This window comes from Phyllostomus discolor, chromosome 13, assembly GCF_004126475.2.
Source record: "Phyllostomus discolor isolate MPI-MPIP mPhyDis1 chromosome 13, mPhyDis1.pri.v3, whole genome shotgun sequence".
In the NCBI taxonomy this organism is placed as follows: domain Eukaryota; kingdom Metazoa; phylum Chordata; class Mammalia; order Chiroptera; family Phyllostomidae; genus Phyllostomus; species Phyllostomus discolor.
Genome location: NC_040915.2, coordinates 1,927,859 through 1,944,669, shown reverse-complemented (window position 1 = coordinate 1,944,669; position 16,811 = coordinate 1,927,859). Strand labels below are relative to the sequence as shown.

Here is a 16,811-nt window from a genome sequence, read left to right as displayed (position 1 = left end):
CATTTTAGCATGCTGCTTAACTGGCACTTCATAAAATCTTGTTTTAAAATTATAGAAATAATGAATTACTTAAGTCCAGAAGTTCCACATTCTGAACATGCCGTTGAACTTCTCTCCTTTTTTCGAGTAACAGTATACGGATTGTGTAATTATTGTACCTCACCAAGTTTTATGATTTTTGGCTCAGGCAACATCAATGCCCGGATTCTAATTATTGTTACAGTGAGCAGTTTGCTTTAGTCATTGAAGACATCCCCTCAGTTTCTAGTGTTTTGTATAGCAGAGCATAATTTGCCTTGAAGTAAAATCTCTTCTTTTGCAGGCAGATCTCTATATTGGGCACCATGGGGAGAAAATGCTGGAGAGTTTTTGTAAGTGGCAACATGAAGAATTTGGCAAAAAGAATGACATACATTTAGAGATGTCAACCAGCTGGGGAGAGGACGCAGCGTCCGTGGATGCAGCCATACTTATAACAAGGTAAATGTACCCCAGCCAGTGAAGTGACAGTCCTCGTTTGATGGCCATCCTGTTAATCACCAAGTGCTTAGATTCTAGATTTTGTTCCAAAAACCTTTGGAGTAATGATGTCAGTCATTTCCCTCAATTAACAGTAACTGCCTTTTGAACTGCCATTTATTGGATGGCATACTGACAAAACGTTTCTAAGGTAAAGACATAGTCATTGAGGATGATCAGCTAAAATTTTGGTGAATTATGGTGGAACTTTGAAATTATGAACCTATACCGTGTGTTTGTCAGTCATTACCCTTTAAAGTAGTCCAATATATTAAACTCAGAAATTGGGCACTGAGCCCAAGCAGCTAGTGATGGTGGTGGTGGCAGCGGTGGCTGCAGTGGGTCTGGGCCCATGAGGTGATGACAGAGGTGGGGCGGCTTTTACCCGGGCCAGACTTCCAAGACAGGGAAGCTGAAGACATGACAGGAGTGTTTGACATAGACCTGGACCAGCCAGAGGACGCGGGCTCTGAGCATGAGCTGGAGGTAGGGAATTTATAGGAGTTCAGCCAAGATGGAGGCATAGGTAGAAATGCTTCACTTCCTCGCACAACCAAAAGAAGGATAACAACCAATTGAAAGACAATAAACAACCAGAACTGCCGTAAGATCAAACTGCATGGAACTCCCACAACCAACGAGTTAAAGAAACATTCTAGGCTGGTAGGAGGGGCAGAGATGGGCAGCCAAGTGGTGAGGACACATGATGAGGCGGTGGACCTTGTGGGTGTGGTGGGGCTGGCTGACTAGGAAACTAAAGACTCAAAACCTCTAGCTGTAAAATACTGTGGGGGTTGTGATGGTGGGAGAAACTCCCAGTCTCACAGGGGAGTTCTTTGGAAACTGGGGCTAGAGTGGGAAGTGATGAAAAGTGGGACAAGAGCTGAGCAAGCAGCACTGTTCCCTCTCTGACCCCTCCCCCACACACAGCGTCACAAAGAGGGTTTCCCACCCTGGCGAAAACCTAGGGCTCTGCCCCCTTACAATATAACAGGTGCACTGAGACAAAGGAATATGGCCCAAATGAAAGAACAGATCAAAACTCCAGAAAAAGAGCTAAGTGACAAGGAGATAGCCAACCTATCAGATTCAGACTTCAAAACACTGATGATCAGGATGCTTACAGAAATGGTTGACCTCAATCACAAAATGAAGGGAGAAATGAAGGCTACACAAAATGAAATAAAGGAAACTATATAGGGAACTAACAGGGAAGATAAGGAAACTGGGACTCAGATCAATAATTTGGAGCAAAAGGAAGAAATAAACATCCACCCAGAACAAAATGAAGAAAGAAGAATTCAAAAAAATGAGGAGAGACTTAGGAACCTCTGGGACAACTTTAAGCATTCCAACATCTGAATCATGGGGGTGCCAGAAAGATAAGAACGGGAGCAAGAAATAAAAAACGTATTTGAACAAATATTGAAAGAAAACTTCCCCAATCTGGCAAAGGAAATAGACTTCCAGGAAGTCCAGGAAGCTCAGAGAGTCCCAAAGAAATTGGACCCAAGGAGGATACACCAAGGCACATCATCATTAAGTTACCCAAGATGGAAGATAAGGAAAGAATCTTAAAGCAGCAAGAGAAAAAGAAACAGTTACCTACAAAGGAGTTCCTATAAGACTGTCAGCTGATTTCTGAAAAGAGAACTTACAGGTAAAAAGAGGCTGGAAAGAAATATTCCAAGTCATGAAAGGCAAGGACCTACATCCAAAATTGCTCTATCCAGCAAAGCTTTCATTTAGAATGGAAGGGCAGATAAAGTGCTTCCCAGATAAGGTCAAGTTAAAGGAGTTCATCATTACCGAGCCCTTATTATATGAAGTGTTAAAGGGACTTAATCTAAGAAATAGAAGAAGATAAAAAACTATGAACAGTAAAATGATAACAAACTCATAACTATCGACAACTGAACCTAAAAAGCAAACAACCAGGACAGGAACAGATTCACAGAAATGGAGATAATTTGGAGGATTATCATTGGGGAGGGAGAGGGGAAGGATGGGGAGGAAGTACAGGGAATAAGAAGCATAGTTTGTAGGCATAAAATAGATGAGGGAAAGTTAAGAATAGTATAGGAAATGGAGAAGTCGAAGAACTTATATGTATGACCCATGGACATGATCTAAGGGCGGGGGGAATGCTGAAGTTTGGGGGTTGCAGGGCAAAGGGGTGATAAACGGGAGAAAAACTGGGACAACTATAATAGCATAATCAATAAAATATACTAAAAATTAAAAAAATAAATTCATAAATTGACAAACTTTCTATTTCAACCTGAGGAAAAAGTTTCAATTAAGTTTTGAGCTAATTAATTTTGAGTTGCACTTGTAAATGTCTGTGGCACTCGCAAACATTTGTAATGCAGCATTACATGTGAATTGAAGAATGTGAAATAATGAGCAACAATATACTCTCCATAAGCGCTGTAAATTAATAATTATTGATAAATGGATCTTGCTTAGTAAAAATGAATGATAAATAATTGTTCAGTAACTACTTAATTTTCACATTAAGAGTGTTGACATTTCACATCACATAATACACAGTAACATTTAAACATGATTTTCTGCAATGAGTCAAATGCATGATAGCATCTGTTGCTGAATTACATAAAAGCTATTCTAGTAATAGATAATTCATAAAGATGAAAAAAATCTCTATATGAGAACACAACTGGACTTCCACAGTTTGTTGTACCTGATACTGGACTACTGCAATTAATAGGCATACAACTGGAAAATATTTATTTGGCAACTCTTTTCAATCATTGGGGAATGAGCATTGCAAGACTGCAACCCTGAATGAAGGAAAATGTATTAAGTGAGCCCCACAGTCAACCCAGCTTTTCATCTGGGGACAATTTTTTGACTGCAAGCTGAAATCTAGGTAGAGCGCAGGATCACTCAAAAAATTGTCCAGCGATCCTGCTCAGGACACCAGAGATGAGGGTGCTGTGTAGGGAAAAGTGCTCAAAAGTCCATGTGCAGATCATCTGAGAGCCCTCAGAAAGGCTAGCCTGAGTGCATTGTGTGCAGATATAAATTGCCCACAATTTATCAGAATGTTGCTGCTATGGAGCTTGGATTTTAAAAAGATATTAGCAGTTTAGCAGATTCAGGCTACAAGAGTGGACCAAACTTGTTAATACCTTATTGCTCGTGCTTGGCACTTAGCTGAGAAAATGGGAAGGCTGTGCTTTCATAATAGGGACCATGATCCAGAGAAATACCTGTCCTTGACCTGCCCTTGACCTGCTCTAACAAAGCCTGAAACCATACCCCAGTGAGACTTTAAGGAGAGAGTTTGGAGTCTTGAGTGCCACCATGTTACAAAGGCTTGGGGATCGTGTTTCTTCCCTGCCAAAGAATAAGCTCAAACCAGCCTAAGTTCAGAGGGATCAGCCACTCTGAAGTTAGTACTCTTCAGAGGAAGATAACAGAACCTGAGTCCCTATAATGCACCACCCACAATGTCTAAAATATAATAAAATTAGCCTAGCAAAGACACAAAGACATGGGCAAGGAAAAGTAGTTAATAGAAACATTTATTATAGATATTTGGGAAATACAAGAATAAAGATAAAACATTAGCCTGTAATTCTACCACCTAGGAGTCATTATAGGTAACATTTTAAATATCTTCAGCTTTGTTTACTGTGTATCTCTGTAACCAAATACATATGTTTGTAATTTTGGGTTCATACTCTATATGCAAGTTCTGTTTCACTCCACTGATGCTGTGCATTCATTTCATTTCTTACCCCCAATGCCATTTTTTCTTTAAAACCCTGAAAAAAGAATCTCCTGCCTCTAATATTTTTTCTGTGATAAAGCTTTCAAAGCTACACTTTTTAAAGTTGAATTATTGGGGTGATGTTGTTTAATAAGATTATGTAGGTTTCAAGTGTACAATTCTACGACACACAATCTGTGTATGGCATTATGTGCCCACTCCCCAGAGTCAGATCTGCTCTCACACCATGTATTTGACCCCCTTTGCCCTCTACTCCCCACTCACGCCCTTACCCTCTGGTATTTTTACATACTGTTGTCTGTGTGCATGAGTTTTTTGTTTGTATTTCTTATTTGTTCATGTGTTGCTTTCAGTTTTTTCTCTCACATATGAGTGAAATCATATAGTTCTTAACTTTTTCTCTCTGACTGAGTTTGCTTAGCGTGACATTCTCAAAAAAGGTGAAATAAAAGCCACACTTTTAACTAACCACTCTTCATCATTACCTCCCTAAGTGCTAGTCTTCACTGGCAAGGCAACATAGGCACTACTCTCTCAAAAAAGATAGCTGTGTGATGTATATGAAGAGAATATAAGGAATAATAAAATTAGCAACTGCCTGTTCACCCTTCTACATAGAAGAAAGAACATTGTCAATGGAGTTTAAGTTCCCATTTTATATACCATTTTATAATATTTTCCCTTAAAAATCTAGTCCAAATATTTTCTTGTTTTATTTTTATTTTTTAAAGATTTTATTTATTTTATTTTTAGAGAGAGGGAAAGGGAACCTACAGGGAAAAAAGAGAGGGAGAGAACATTGATGTGAGAGAGAAACATCAGGTTGCCTCCCATATGCGCCCGACCAGGTGCTGAACCTGCAACCCATGCATGTGCCCTGACCAGGAATCAAACACCGAACCCTTTGGTTTGCGGGCAGTGCCCAACTAACTGAGCCACACCGGTCAGGGCAGGATTTCCTTGTTTTTAAATAGTTCTTCAGGAAACACCGTAGCACAATTCTCAAGTAAGGCATGAACATATTGACATGGTACAAGTTGCTCAAAGGTAACCAGTGTTAAATTGTGTGTATTCTAAAGAATATTGTTTCATGTTATACACAGTTTTCTCTATTTGTTTTTTTTTTAAACTTTATGCTATGTTTTGTAAGTCCTTTCATGTCATTAATTGTGGAAGGCAGAGTAATGCCCACGTCCTAATCCCTAGAACCTGTGACCGTGTCCTCTTATATGGCAAAAGGGACTTTGTAGATGTGGTTAAGGAAGTCTCGATGGGGAGATTATGCCAAATTCTCTAGTTGGGTCCAATGTAATCACATGAATCTGAAAAGATGGGAAAGGGAACAGAAGGTCAGAGTCATGGAGACTGGAAGATGCTTTGCAGCTGGCTTTCAAGATGGCGGCAGGGCCACCAGCCAAAGGATGCCGGCGGCCTCTGCGGGGCCGTGTGTTCCACCTGAAAGCCTTGGGGGCAGTGCTGCCCTATGGACACCCTGATTTAACCTGGTCAGACCTACATTCAGCTTCAGACCTCTAGACCTGTAAGATGAAGCATTCCTGTTTTAAATGATCAAGTTTGTGGTAACTTGTTATAGCAGCATCGGGAAACTGATATAACCATATTGGTCTATATCATTTGTGGCCAACATTTTATTGCATATAAGTATCCTAATTTATGTAATTATTCTATGTCTATATATCTTTCTGATCTTTTACATTTAGAAAAAAACATATAAACATCTTTATCTACATATGGTTGTAAACATGTGCTAGTATTTATTGGGGGTGATTAAATAGTACCCGGTGTCATGTTTAGAAACATAGTCTTCTTCCTTATCATCAAATGCTCATAAAATGCAATCAAACTTCATGTTTAGCCATAGGCTGGGACAATATATTAAAGGAATGAACTGAAGGTAATAATATCTGGGATTTGTGAGACTATTCTAAATAATATTCTTCAGGAAAACATACAATGTGTATTTCCTAATCTCAATCTGCTGGATCAGGTCCATTAATAAAATAATTACTCACCCTCAGATTTTCAAAACTTGAACTACTGCCACATGGCTGAATGTTGTACTCTCTATGCCCACGTTGTACCATTCAAAGATAAAACAAAATAAGACACTATTATCATATTTCTAGTGTATCTTTTAGTTATGGATAGAAAACCCAAGCTTCATTCTCTAAACAGGACTTGTGTTCAGACCTGAACGGAAACGCCCTTTTGGTAGGTGAACTTTGTGTGGGAGGTAAAGTGTTGCCAAGCCCCTTCACACTTCACGGGAAAAAACCCGCACAGCTCCTCAGTCCTGCAGAGAAATGGTGACCTCAGTGCTTTGCGCCCTGATAACCAGGACTGAGAATAGGACTTAATGGATTGCTTCTGGGTTTTTTTTTTAAGTACTTAGAATAAAATTCTGTGGTTGAAAATAGAAAAAAAATATAACAAAGGCCACACACATATTAAATGCTAATAAATGCTAACTAGTCATTCTCCCTTGCCTCGCCTGTGGAGGGGAGGTCTCAGCGGTGGGTCTCTGTCCCCACCGCCATGTTCAGCCCCGTGACGGTGACAGCCCCGCACTGAGGGGGCTGTTTGCCACGTTTGCTCAGGGAAGTGGGACTCAGTAGTTTGATTAAAGACGAGTCCCTTCTTAGTTAGTGTAAGATCAAAGTCAGCAGATACTCGCTTTGCAGAGAACTTGTGAGAAATAAAAAAAACATTTTAATCTCCTTGGATTTCACCCATATTTGACAAACTAAACTCATAACCAGCCTAGTTTCTAGTGCGTGCTCATCTTAGACAGTTATTAAATTTTAGCTCAGCCATTAATTTTGGTTTCAGCTAAAATGAATAATGTTTGTATAAACCCAAATATATCTGCAGTAATATATTTGTCAAGTTGTTCTGTGGCTACAATGAAGTAAATAGTTTCGAGCTGACTCAGTGCTCGTGGGCTCATAGTAACACAAACACAAAACACATTACCCCAGCTGTCAACTCTATGATGTATTCTCAGTGTAATTTTCACATTTCTCTTTGAAATCAGGGAGAAGGCCTGAGTCAATGTCTCTTGAAAGCACTCTTTCATTTAAAATTTCACTTTATTAATGATATTTTTGCCTTTCCTATTTACTGAAATGCTTTTGGTTTATGTACAGTACTTCTGAAAGTTAGATTTAAACTAATGACATTGGCAAGTAAGATCAAAAATTTAATAAAATGTAGAAATGGCAGAAATATATTAATTTAGTACAAATCATAGAATAATATTTGAATGAGTCATTTATAGGTATAACCCAGGGCACTATAAAACTCTACAATGAGACTTATTCTCAGATGCATCTTCATTCTTGGAAATTAAAGGCCACATTTCATTTTTTTCAATATAAATCAGAACTTAAGCAGAATTTATTGGCCTTCTCAGCTGCCAAAGTCCAACAGCATCATTTCCATAAACTCACATAATGAAACTCTGCGATGCAGACTTCAGGCGCGCCGAGCCGTCGCGAGCCAAAAATGAGAGAATTTGAATCCATGTGATCACAGGTCTAGGCAAACAAGTCCCCCCAGCTCTCCCCCCCAGTAAATCTTTGAACATTGTGAAAATGAAGAATATGTTATCGTGACCCTCTGCAACGAAGGGGACGATTAAGCGCTACAGTCTGATCTGAAGTTTGGAAATGCCGCCGACAGCTTATCCATCGATTGTGCTGAGAGGCATTTCCAATGCTCCAGTGCTTCTGAATAAAGGACCTCGTGTTCTTTGAAATACTGTGCTTTATTCATTTGTTTGCTAAGTGAACAGAAATTGGCCGTGTGAGGAACTCTTAAGTGCCCTTGACAATAAACAGCACATTTGTCCTAGTTTTACCATGTTGTTTAGTTACAGATGAAGTCCCTTGTTTCACATTATGTAAATCAAATAGTCATGTTGCAGCCTCATGCATGATGATGTGATGTTCTGCACGTCTAGAAAGAGCACATAAAATCCCTTTCCCCCTGCATCTGCATACACTTTGCACACACTGATTCTTGGCCTTGTGGTGAAGATTTGATTTTAGGTTTCTTTAATTTTTTGCATTCCCATATTACTCAGTATCATTTGTTTTGGGTGTTTCTCCTTTTACTGGCAAAGTCAATTGCAAAATAGAACCATCAATTATTTCACACGATTCCCCAGGCTTCTTCCTCACTGATCTGGGGCCCTTATCACAGAAATGATTGTGTTCATCCTCTTCTCTGCGTTCAGAGTAGAAGTCTACTGTATTGATCTCTGTGGTCTTCCCCTTATCCAGTGCTTGGCATGCAAGAAGCACTTAATGAATCCTACCATGTCCAATTGTGTTGGCAGGTTGTGTGCCACACGACAGTAAAAGGAGCCATTTATTGTACATTGCCATGTATGTAAATGTACCCCTAGAAATAAGCAGTATGCAGCCTATGCTCTGCGCATGGTGTCCCTGTGGTGGATTTCATTTCAATATCTTCTAATGCAGAGAAAGACTAACTACTACTTGGTCATTTACTGGTAAACAAGAACGTCAACAAACCTTTTGCATTTTTCTTCATCTGTAGCTCTATTCAGACTCTGAATATGTTACACCACTGGGGAAGGTGGGTAGGGGTGGTATATTTTCTTGTATCATTTCATGTTGGTTTTGAACCACAGAATCCAACTTTGCCTAATTTGAGTGCCAGAAGAAGAGTGACCTTTGATTAAAAAAAAATTACTTTCACCCAAGGACAAGCTTATTGATTTGAGAGAGAGGGAGAGATACGTTGATGTGCAAGAGAAGCATCGATTGATTGCTTCTCACATGTGCCCCGGCCAGGATGGAGCCTGCACATGCTCCTGCCCTGGCACACGCGCTGACCAGGAATTGAACTACGACCCTTGTGTCTATGGTTGGTCAATGTTCCAACCAACTGAACCACACCAGCCAGGGCAGATTTTTTTTTTGATAAATAGAGAAATTCTGTGTAGTACTTAGAATCAACGGAAGCATTGAAGAACCAGGCATCAAGAAAGACAGTGAAGCCCTGGCTGGGTGGCTCAGTTGGTTGGAGTGTTGTCACGCACACGAGAAGGTCGCAGGCTCCATCCTGGTCAGGGCACAGGCCCAGGCTGCGGTTTTGGTCCCTGGTCGGGGTGTGTGCGGGAGGGAACAGGTCAGTGTTCCTCTAGCACATTGATTTTTCTCTCATCCTCTCTCTCCGTCTCTGTTTCTCTCTCAAATCAATAAACATATACTTGGGTGAGGATTTACAGAAAAAGAGACAGTGACGTTAGAGGGGGTTAGAAAAATAAAGACAGTGAGTTAGCACTCTCTAGAAATCTCAGCCACTGGGTTTGGATGATCCGGGGCCATCTCTTATTATAGCTCCATTTGAGAACCTCTGAAAAAAATATTATTAATTGCAGTCAAGGTGAATGTCTTATTGAGGCAGTTATATAGCCTTTTAAAGAGTCTGGTAAAACTAGATGCGTGATTTATAATAATAGAATAAGGCCTATATGGCTACTTTCTATGTATATTAAGATTCAAAGTTAAACAAGTTTTACTATTCTTAATTACTATATGGTTGGTCACAGATCGGTTTACTTCCTTTACCTATGTGATGATCTGGCTGAGTAGATAATCAGCAAGTGTTCCCATTTGTAGGCATACAGGAATTATAGAAAAAATGTAATAAAACTCTTTTATATGCAAAGTAAGTAAAAAAAAAGTAGTATTCTTCTGAGGTAATGTGGTAGCCATCCTGGCAAAAGTTTATTGGACTCAGAAATGTGGGTTCTTGGGTTTAGCTCCCACATGAAGAAAAACCTCTGAGGTTTTTTTTTTTTAATTATTTATTTATGTTTTTTAGAGAGGGAAGGGAGGGAGACAGAGAGAGAGAGAGAGAGAGAGAGAGAGAGACATCAGTGTGCAGTTGCTGGGGGTCATGCCCTGCAACCCAGGAATGTACCCTGACTGGGAACCAAACCTGCGACACTTTGGTTCACAGCCCACACTCAACGTCTGAGGTTTTATGAAGTGGGGAAGTGGAACTGAAGTGATAACACGCAGCCAGAACCTTTTGGTAGCTACTCACACCTTGAGTGAACGTGTGCTCTGGGGAGAACTGTACACACAAGCCTGGGTCATCAATAGGGAGCATTCTGTCTCAACCAGGACCCTGGGTTAGAAAAAGCGCACCTCAAGCAACACTCTTTCCAGCGATGCATGCAGCAAAAGCCGATAGTAAGCTGCCCTGAAGTGGCCCTCTGTCATCTTAGACCACACAAGGCCACCATGAATGAGTCTAACTGAATGAGTTCACAATGGAATTCTAAAACTCAAAATGACAACATCTTACATTGTAAAAGCCCAGAATCACAATAAAGAATAACTTTAAAAAAAAGCTGACAGATTTTGTTAGAGCCTGTTCTCACAATTAAAAACCCACAAAAAGTTCAAAATGTTAGAATAAGGTGGCTGACAAAAAAAAAAAAAAACAGTTGATTTGAAAGCTGAGGAAAACTAAACATCTCTCAAAGAAATTATACTTAAAATTTGAATTTCTGAGTTGAAAATCAGGTTAGGTACAGTGGAAGGGAGCACCAGTGGGTGGGATGAGGGGTCTGAGGGAACTCTCCCAGAGGCTACACCTAGCTGCTGAGAGATGGAGACGCAGCTCAGTGCCCCAGAGTTCCAGACGCTGAGACTAGAACGCGCCCGTGCTGGGAGGGGCTCCAGGAGAACGTGTGCGAGGGATTCGCTAAACAGAAAATAGTAAGGGTTTTCATGTGTTCAAGGATCTTCTAATTGAGAATCATACCAAGTACCAAAGAAGATAAAGAAAAGTAAAATCAGCATCTAGACACATCTGGGTGGGACTGCAGAACTACAAATACAAAAAGAAATGCTAAAATTAACCAGAAATCATGGTGTATGCCAATTGTAACTCAATAAAAAAGTTAACCAGAGAGCAAGTGCACGATGAGCAAGGTGACTGCAGATTTTTCATCTATGTTTATGAATGCTTGAAGTTTGCTTTTTGATAGCCGTCTCAAAAGTTCACAGTTTGCTATGGAATGCTCTCCACGATATAGTAGTCAAATAAAAAGCAAATTATAGAATGTTATTCATGGTTAGACCCTATGTAAAAATCCTAAATTAGACAGCTATGTAAAAATACTCAATCCTTCATGCCTTATTTAGAGTGATTTTCTGTCTTTTAAAAATTTTCCAATCTTATGATATAAAATGTTATGTTGTTTTAAACTGTATTCCTCACATTTAAATCTTTAATCTGGAAATTATTTGGAGGTTATGTGAAGTAGAGATTTTAGACCATTTTTCAAACAAGAAGCCATGTCCCAATATCAGATACTGTTTTTTTCATAGTAAATAAATGAAATCCTGTAAATTCAAAACAAGATAGATGTTTACTTTTGAAATATTGTCTGTGAAATAAGAGAACATGTTTCAGGATTATATCAGGTAAAAAGGTACCATGAAAAATTTAATTGCCATGTTTTCTTAGAACTAAAAATAATTTAACCTCATTTTCAGTTTTATTGAATTCCTATAGATAGAGATGGAAGTTTACCAGCCATACAACTATTAATTATTCATTCAGCTCTTTATTATTCATACAACTATTATTTGAGGAAAGGTTTTTTACTTCCATTTTATATTTTTCTTTCTAGAAAAGATTTCTGTGTGCACAAAGATGAACCATGTGATACTGTTGGTAAGTGTCTATTCACATTTTTACACTTTTGAGCAGTTCTGGGGACCATAACACAACTATAGGAGATTATCAGATAGTGCTGTTTTTAATGGAATATATATTTTTTAAATATTTTATTTATTTATTTTTAGAGAGGGAAGGGAGACAGAGAGAGAGAGAGAGAGAGAGAGAGAGAGAGAGAGAAACAGAGAGAGAAACATCAATGTGCAGTTGCTGGGGGCTGTGGCCTGCAACCCAGGCATGTGCCCTGACTGGGAATTGAACCTGTGATACTTTGGTTTGCAGCCTGTGCTCAATCCACTGAGCTACGCCAGCCAGGGTTAATGGAATATTTTTAAGATGTCAAAGTTATATATTTTCAATTTATGTGTTTAATCATTTGTCAATACTTCAGTTATTAATGACGCAGCTTAAAGATATGTGTACACTATATATTTTAAAAATTTTTAAACAATGCTTTAAGAATATAATGAGTTCTTATTTGGTATTTTCCCAGAGATGTACATAAGGGCTTAATAAAATTCTATTAAGCCCTTATGGGCTTAATAGAATCTACTGGGAGTCTGATTGACCTTTTCTAGGCTAACAGATTGTTTTTCATTTCTATATGCTTAAAGTTCTTTGCAGTCAAAGAAAGTCCATTCAATTTGCATGACTGATGCCAATCTCTATACACGAAGTGGTACATTTTCTATGTATTCGGCCTAGATATCTAAAACCCCTTAAATATGACCATATAGCCAATAGAATCCAAGGAACCACAGTTCTAGATATATGCTTATATAAGTTCATCTACATAAATTTACCTATCCAAAAATATACAACTATATGTAGGTATAAACTATGTAACTATGAATAGTTTTAAGTTATATAGCTATGTGTAACAAGACATGGGTAAGACAAATGTAAGAGTCATAACCTGTTTTAATGTCATGTGGGGTCATTTCTACAGGGTGATATCTTTACCATCTTTACCAACCTCTTTACCAAAGAGGTTCTTTGAAAGATTAACAATAAAAAGCGTATAAAAACAGAATAAAGGGTTATAGGTGTTTTAAAAAATCATTCTAACTAATTCCATTAAGTTCTCATCAGCCTCCTCCTATGATTAAAATCTGAAATAAGTGCAAAATAGTTAAAGCAAAAGAAAGCAGAAGAGGATGGACTGATAGGCATGTCTGGTTCCGAAGGGACTTCAGGCAGAAAGAGAACTGGACACCTAAGCAAAAGCCACCTTGACTCAGGGAGGGTATTCATCATGTTAACTCACGTACCTGCTTCCGGCAGCTTTCTCCTCCTCCTCTTGCCTGGATCTCCATAAACTAAATCTTAATGCAGTGTCCATCAACTCAACCGTGGAAACTTTGATCACCAATAAAGCTTGTCCCAAATCAATGACCTCCTCTCCACACAGCGGCTATGTTGCCCTAGAGCCTTCTGTAACACAGACCAATTTCTTGCTTCCCTTGAGCGACCGAGAGAAACAGCAGAATCTTCTATAACCACACCACTTCATACCATGGGCTCTTGTACTAAGGAAGCAACTACTAACGTGAAGCAAATCAAATTGTTTTTGATTATGACTATGCTTCACATCTTGCTAAATCTGCTCGTTGAAAATAGCATTCTTTTTGTGATATATGCATATATCATCCAGGAAGCTTATTTCTGGTTTAAAGCCCATTTGATTAACGCAGTACCTGGCTGAGTTTGGATGATCAGGAGAGCGGTGCAGTCAGTCCCAGCTCTGTTAGGCCTGCCCCCTGGGAGCCTGTGATGGCGCAGGAAGTGGGAGGTCCAGTGCCCTTCCTGAGATCTCTCTGGATTTTTGTGTTCTTAGATTCTTGTGTCACCTCTGGCATCACCGAATCCCAGTTTTCCTTCCTACGTCTAATGGCAGTTCTTTTCCCCAGCCCAAGTAGGAGACAAGGGTCTTCCTATTTAGTCTTGAGCAGAATAAAAATCTGAAGTATTTCCTTAGAAGAGAGAACATGAAAACTTACAACAACCTTGTTGGAAGAGTAGTCTCTTCATTCCAGTCCCCGTTTCCCCCTAGCCCCCAAATGTTCTTGGTACATTGACCACGCTGATGCCTAGAGACATACTTGGAGGAGGTTTGTTGACATTTGTGAGAATAGGCATGACGGCTGCCACCCATCACCCACGTATCTATGCTGTGCAGCAACAATGCGTGGAGGAAAAGGATGCTTCTCTGGCAATGGCTTATGATTAGTCCAGGCCCATCCACAGCATTATTTCAGGACCACAGCCCTAAGCCAGTTATAGCAAATGGCACTGCTATGACTGGGACGTGTGACCTGCCACCTGTGTTTGCCTCATTAAGCTGAAGAGAGGGACATTTTTTATGGTTGAAGCTTGTTTATATATGTCCCCACTGGATGTAAATGGAGAAGCTGTAATTGCAAAGGACGCCAGCCTTGGGATGAATCTGAACTCAAACACAGCAGAATGGAGAGAGGAAAGGGGCCTTACTCCTTGATTATGTTGTGGAATCACTGCGTTCTCTAACCTTGGGCCCAGTCTGATCTCTGAGCTTCAGAAGGTGTGAGCCAGTAGATATGTTCGGTATTTAAGCCAATTTGAGATTGTAACTTTTATTTCTGTAACTTGCAGCCTAAGGCATAGATCTTCTCTGACATTCATATATGCATTTATAAGAAAGGGAGAATGTAGGACAACATTGATAATTTCCACTATTATTAAGAGGGTGCTGGTAACTTGCTCTGTGGCCAGCTGAAAAATTAAACAAGGCATGTGTAGCTTATCGGTTATCTTAACAGCTCTTAATCTCTAGTAAAATGAACCAAAAGGGATTTAAGGCTTAAATCAATAAAATGTGTATTGACACACATTTAAATTTTTCTACTTTTAAATCTTTTTTATTTTTCAGTGACAGTTGACATACATTATTATATTAGTTTCAGGTGTACACCCCAATGATTAGATATATAATCTATGAATCGACCATCCTGATGAATCTCCCACCCATCTGACACCATACATGGTTATAGAATGTTATTGACTATACTTCCTATGCTGCACTCTGCATCCCCATGACTGTTCTGTACCAACCAATTGGTACTTCTTAATCCTTTCACCTTTTTCACCCATCCCCCACCCCCCTCCCATCTCGTAGCCATCAAAATGTTCTCTGTATAAGTCTGTTTCTGTTCAGCTTGTTTATTTTGTTTTTTTTATTCCATTGTTGATAGATATGTATTTATTGCCATTTTAGGGTTCATATTTTTCATCTTTACTTTCTTCATAAAGGAGACCCTTTAACCTTTTATATAATACCTTTTGGTTGTAATGAACATCTTCAACTTTTTCATGTCTGAGGAAGCTCTTTATCTGTCCTTCGATTATAAATCAGCTTTGCTAGGTAGAGTAATCTTGATTGTAGGTCCCTGATTTTCATCACTTTGAATATTTCTTGCCACTTTCTTCTGGCCTGAAAAGTTTCCATTGAGAAATCAACTGAGTCCTATGGGAACTCCCTTTTAGGTAGCTAACCACTTTTCTCTTGTTGCTTTTATGATTCTCTCTTTGTCTTTAACTTTTTGCATTTTAATTATGATGTGTCTTGGGGTGGGCCTCTTGGGTTCATCTTGCTTGGGACTCTGTATTTCTTGGACTTACATGTCTATTTCCTGCTCCAAGTTAGAGAAGTTTTCTGTCATTATTTTTTCAAATAGGTTTTTACATTTCTTGCTCTCTCTCCTTCTTCTGGCCTCTCCATGATGCGAATGTGGGACTTCTTGAAGTTGTCCCAGAGGCTTCTTAAACTATTCTCATTTTTTTTAAATTCTTTTTCCTTTTTGCTTTTCCAGTTGGGTGTTTTTTACCCCTTATATTCCAAATCACTGATCTGATTCTGAGTTTCATCTCCTCTACTGTTGATTTCCTATAAATTATTCTTCATTTCAGTTAGTGTACCCTTGATTTCTTTTTTACACTGCTGAAGTTTACACTAAATTCCCTGAGCATCCTTATAACCAGTGTTTTAAATTCTGCATCTAGTAGATTGCTTGTCTCCATTTTGTTTAGTTCTTTCTCTGAACTTTTGTTCTATTCTTTCATTTGGGCCATGTTTCTTTGTCTCCTCATTCTGCAGCCTCCCTGTCTTTGTTTCTGTGTATTAGGTAGAGCTCCTATGTGTCCCAGGCTTGGTATCATGGCCTGTTGTAGTAGGTGTCCTGTAGGGTCACCTCCCCAATCACTCAAGTTGGGCACTGGAAGTACACCTCCCATGTGGGCTGAGTACACCCTCCTCTTGTGGTTGAGCCTGGATTGCTGTTGGCATGCCACTGGGAGGGATTTATCCCCAAGCTAATTAGCTGAAAGGACTGGCTGCGACCACTGACCTCTGACTACCATAGAGGATCAGCTGTGCAGGGGCCCACCCCACAGAGCAGGACTTTCTTCTGCAGGACTCTGGTGCTGCTGAGTCTGCCCGTTGAGTGTGTTGCTCATGGAGGTAGTTGGGTGATGGTGCTTTGACTTGATCTAAAGCTGTCCATTGGGTACACTGGCCCTGGGGCCTTCAGGGAGGTGCAGGTCAAATTCAGCCACTTCTTTTGTTCTGCCCAGGGCCAAACAGTTTGAGCTACAAAATGATCTGCAGATGGCTGCTACTTGTGCTGGGCTTGGAGGTGTTCTGGTGAGGTCAAGCTGCAAACCAAAGCCAGCTACTGCTAGTGCCAGGCCTGAGGCCACTTGGCAAGAGGTACAGTGCATGCTGTGGCCAGGTGCTGCTTGTTTGACA

General features: G+C 39.7%; 1 protein-coding gene across 3 annotated transcripts in view; it reads left to right on the top strand.

Moving 5' to 3' along the window:
* Positions 1-16,811, top strand: part of ADAMTS19 (ADAM metallopeptidase with thrombospondin type 1 motif 19) — a 244,175-nt gene that overhangs the window by 72,570 nt on the left and 154,794 nt on the right. For all 3 annotated transcript variants that reach the window (XM_036014922.1, XM_036014923.1, XM_028528758.2), the window contains exons 6-7: positions 323-480; positions 11,982-12,025. In XM_036014922.1, the coding sequence (XP_035870815.1) occupies positions 323-480; positions 11,982-12,025 (202 nt within the window). The remainder of the gene's footprint in view (positions 1-322; positions 481-11,981; positions 12,026-16,811) is intronic.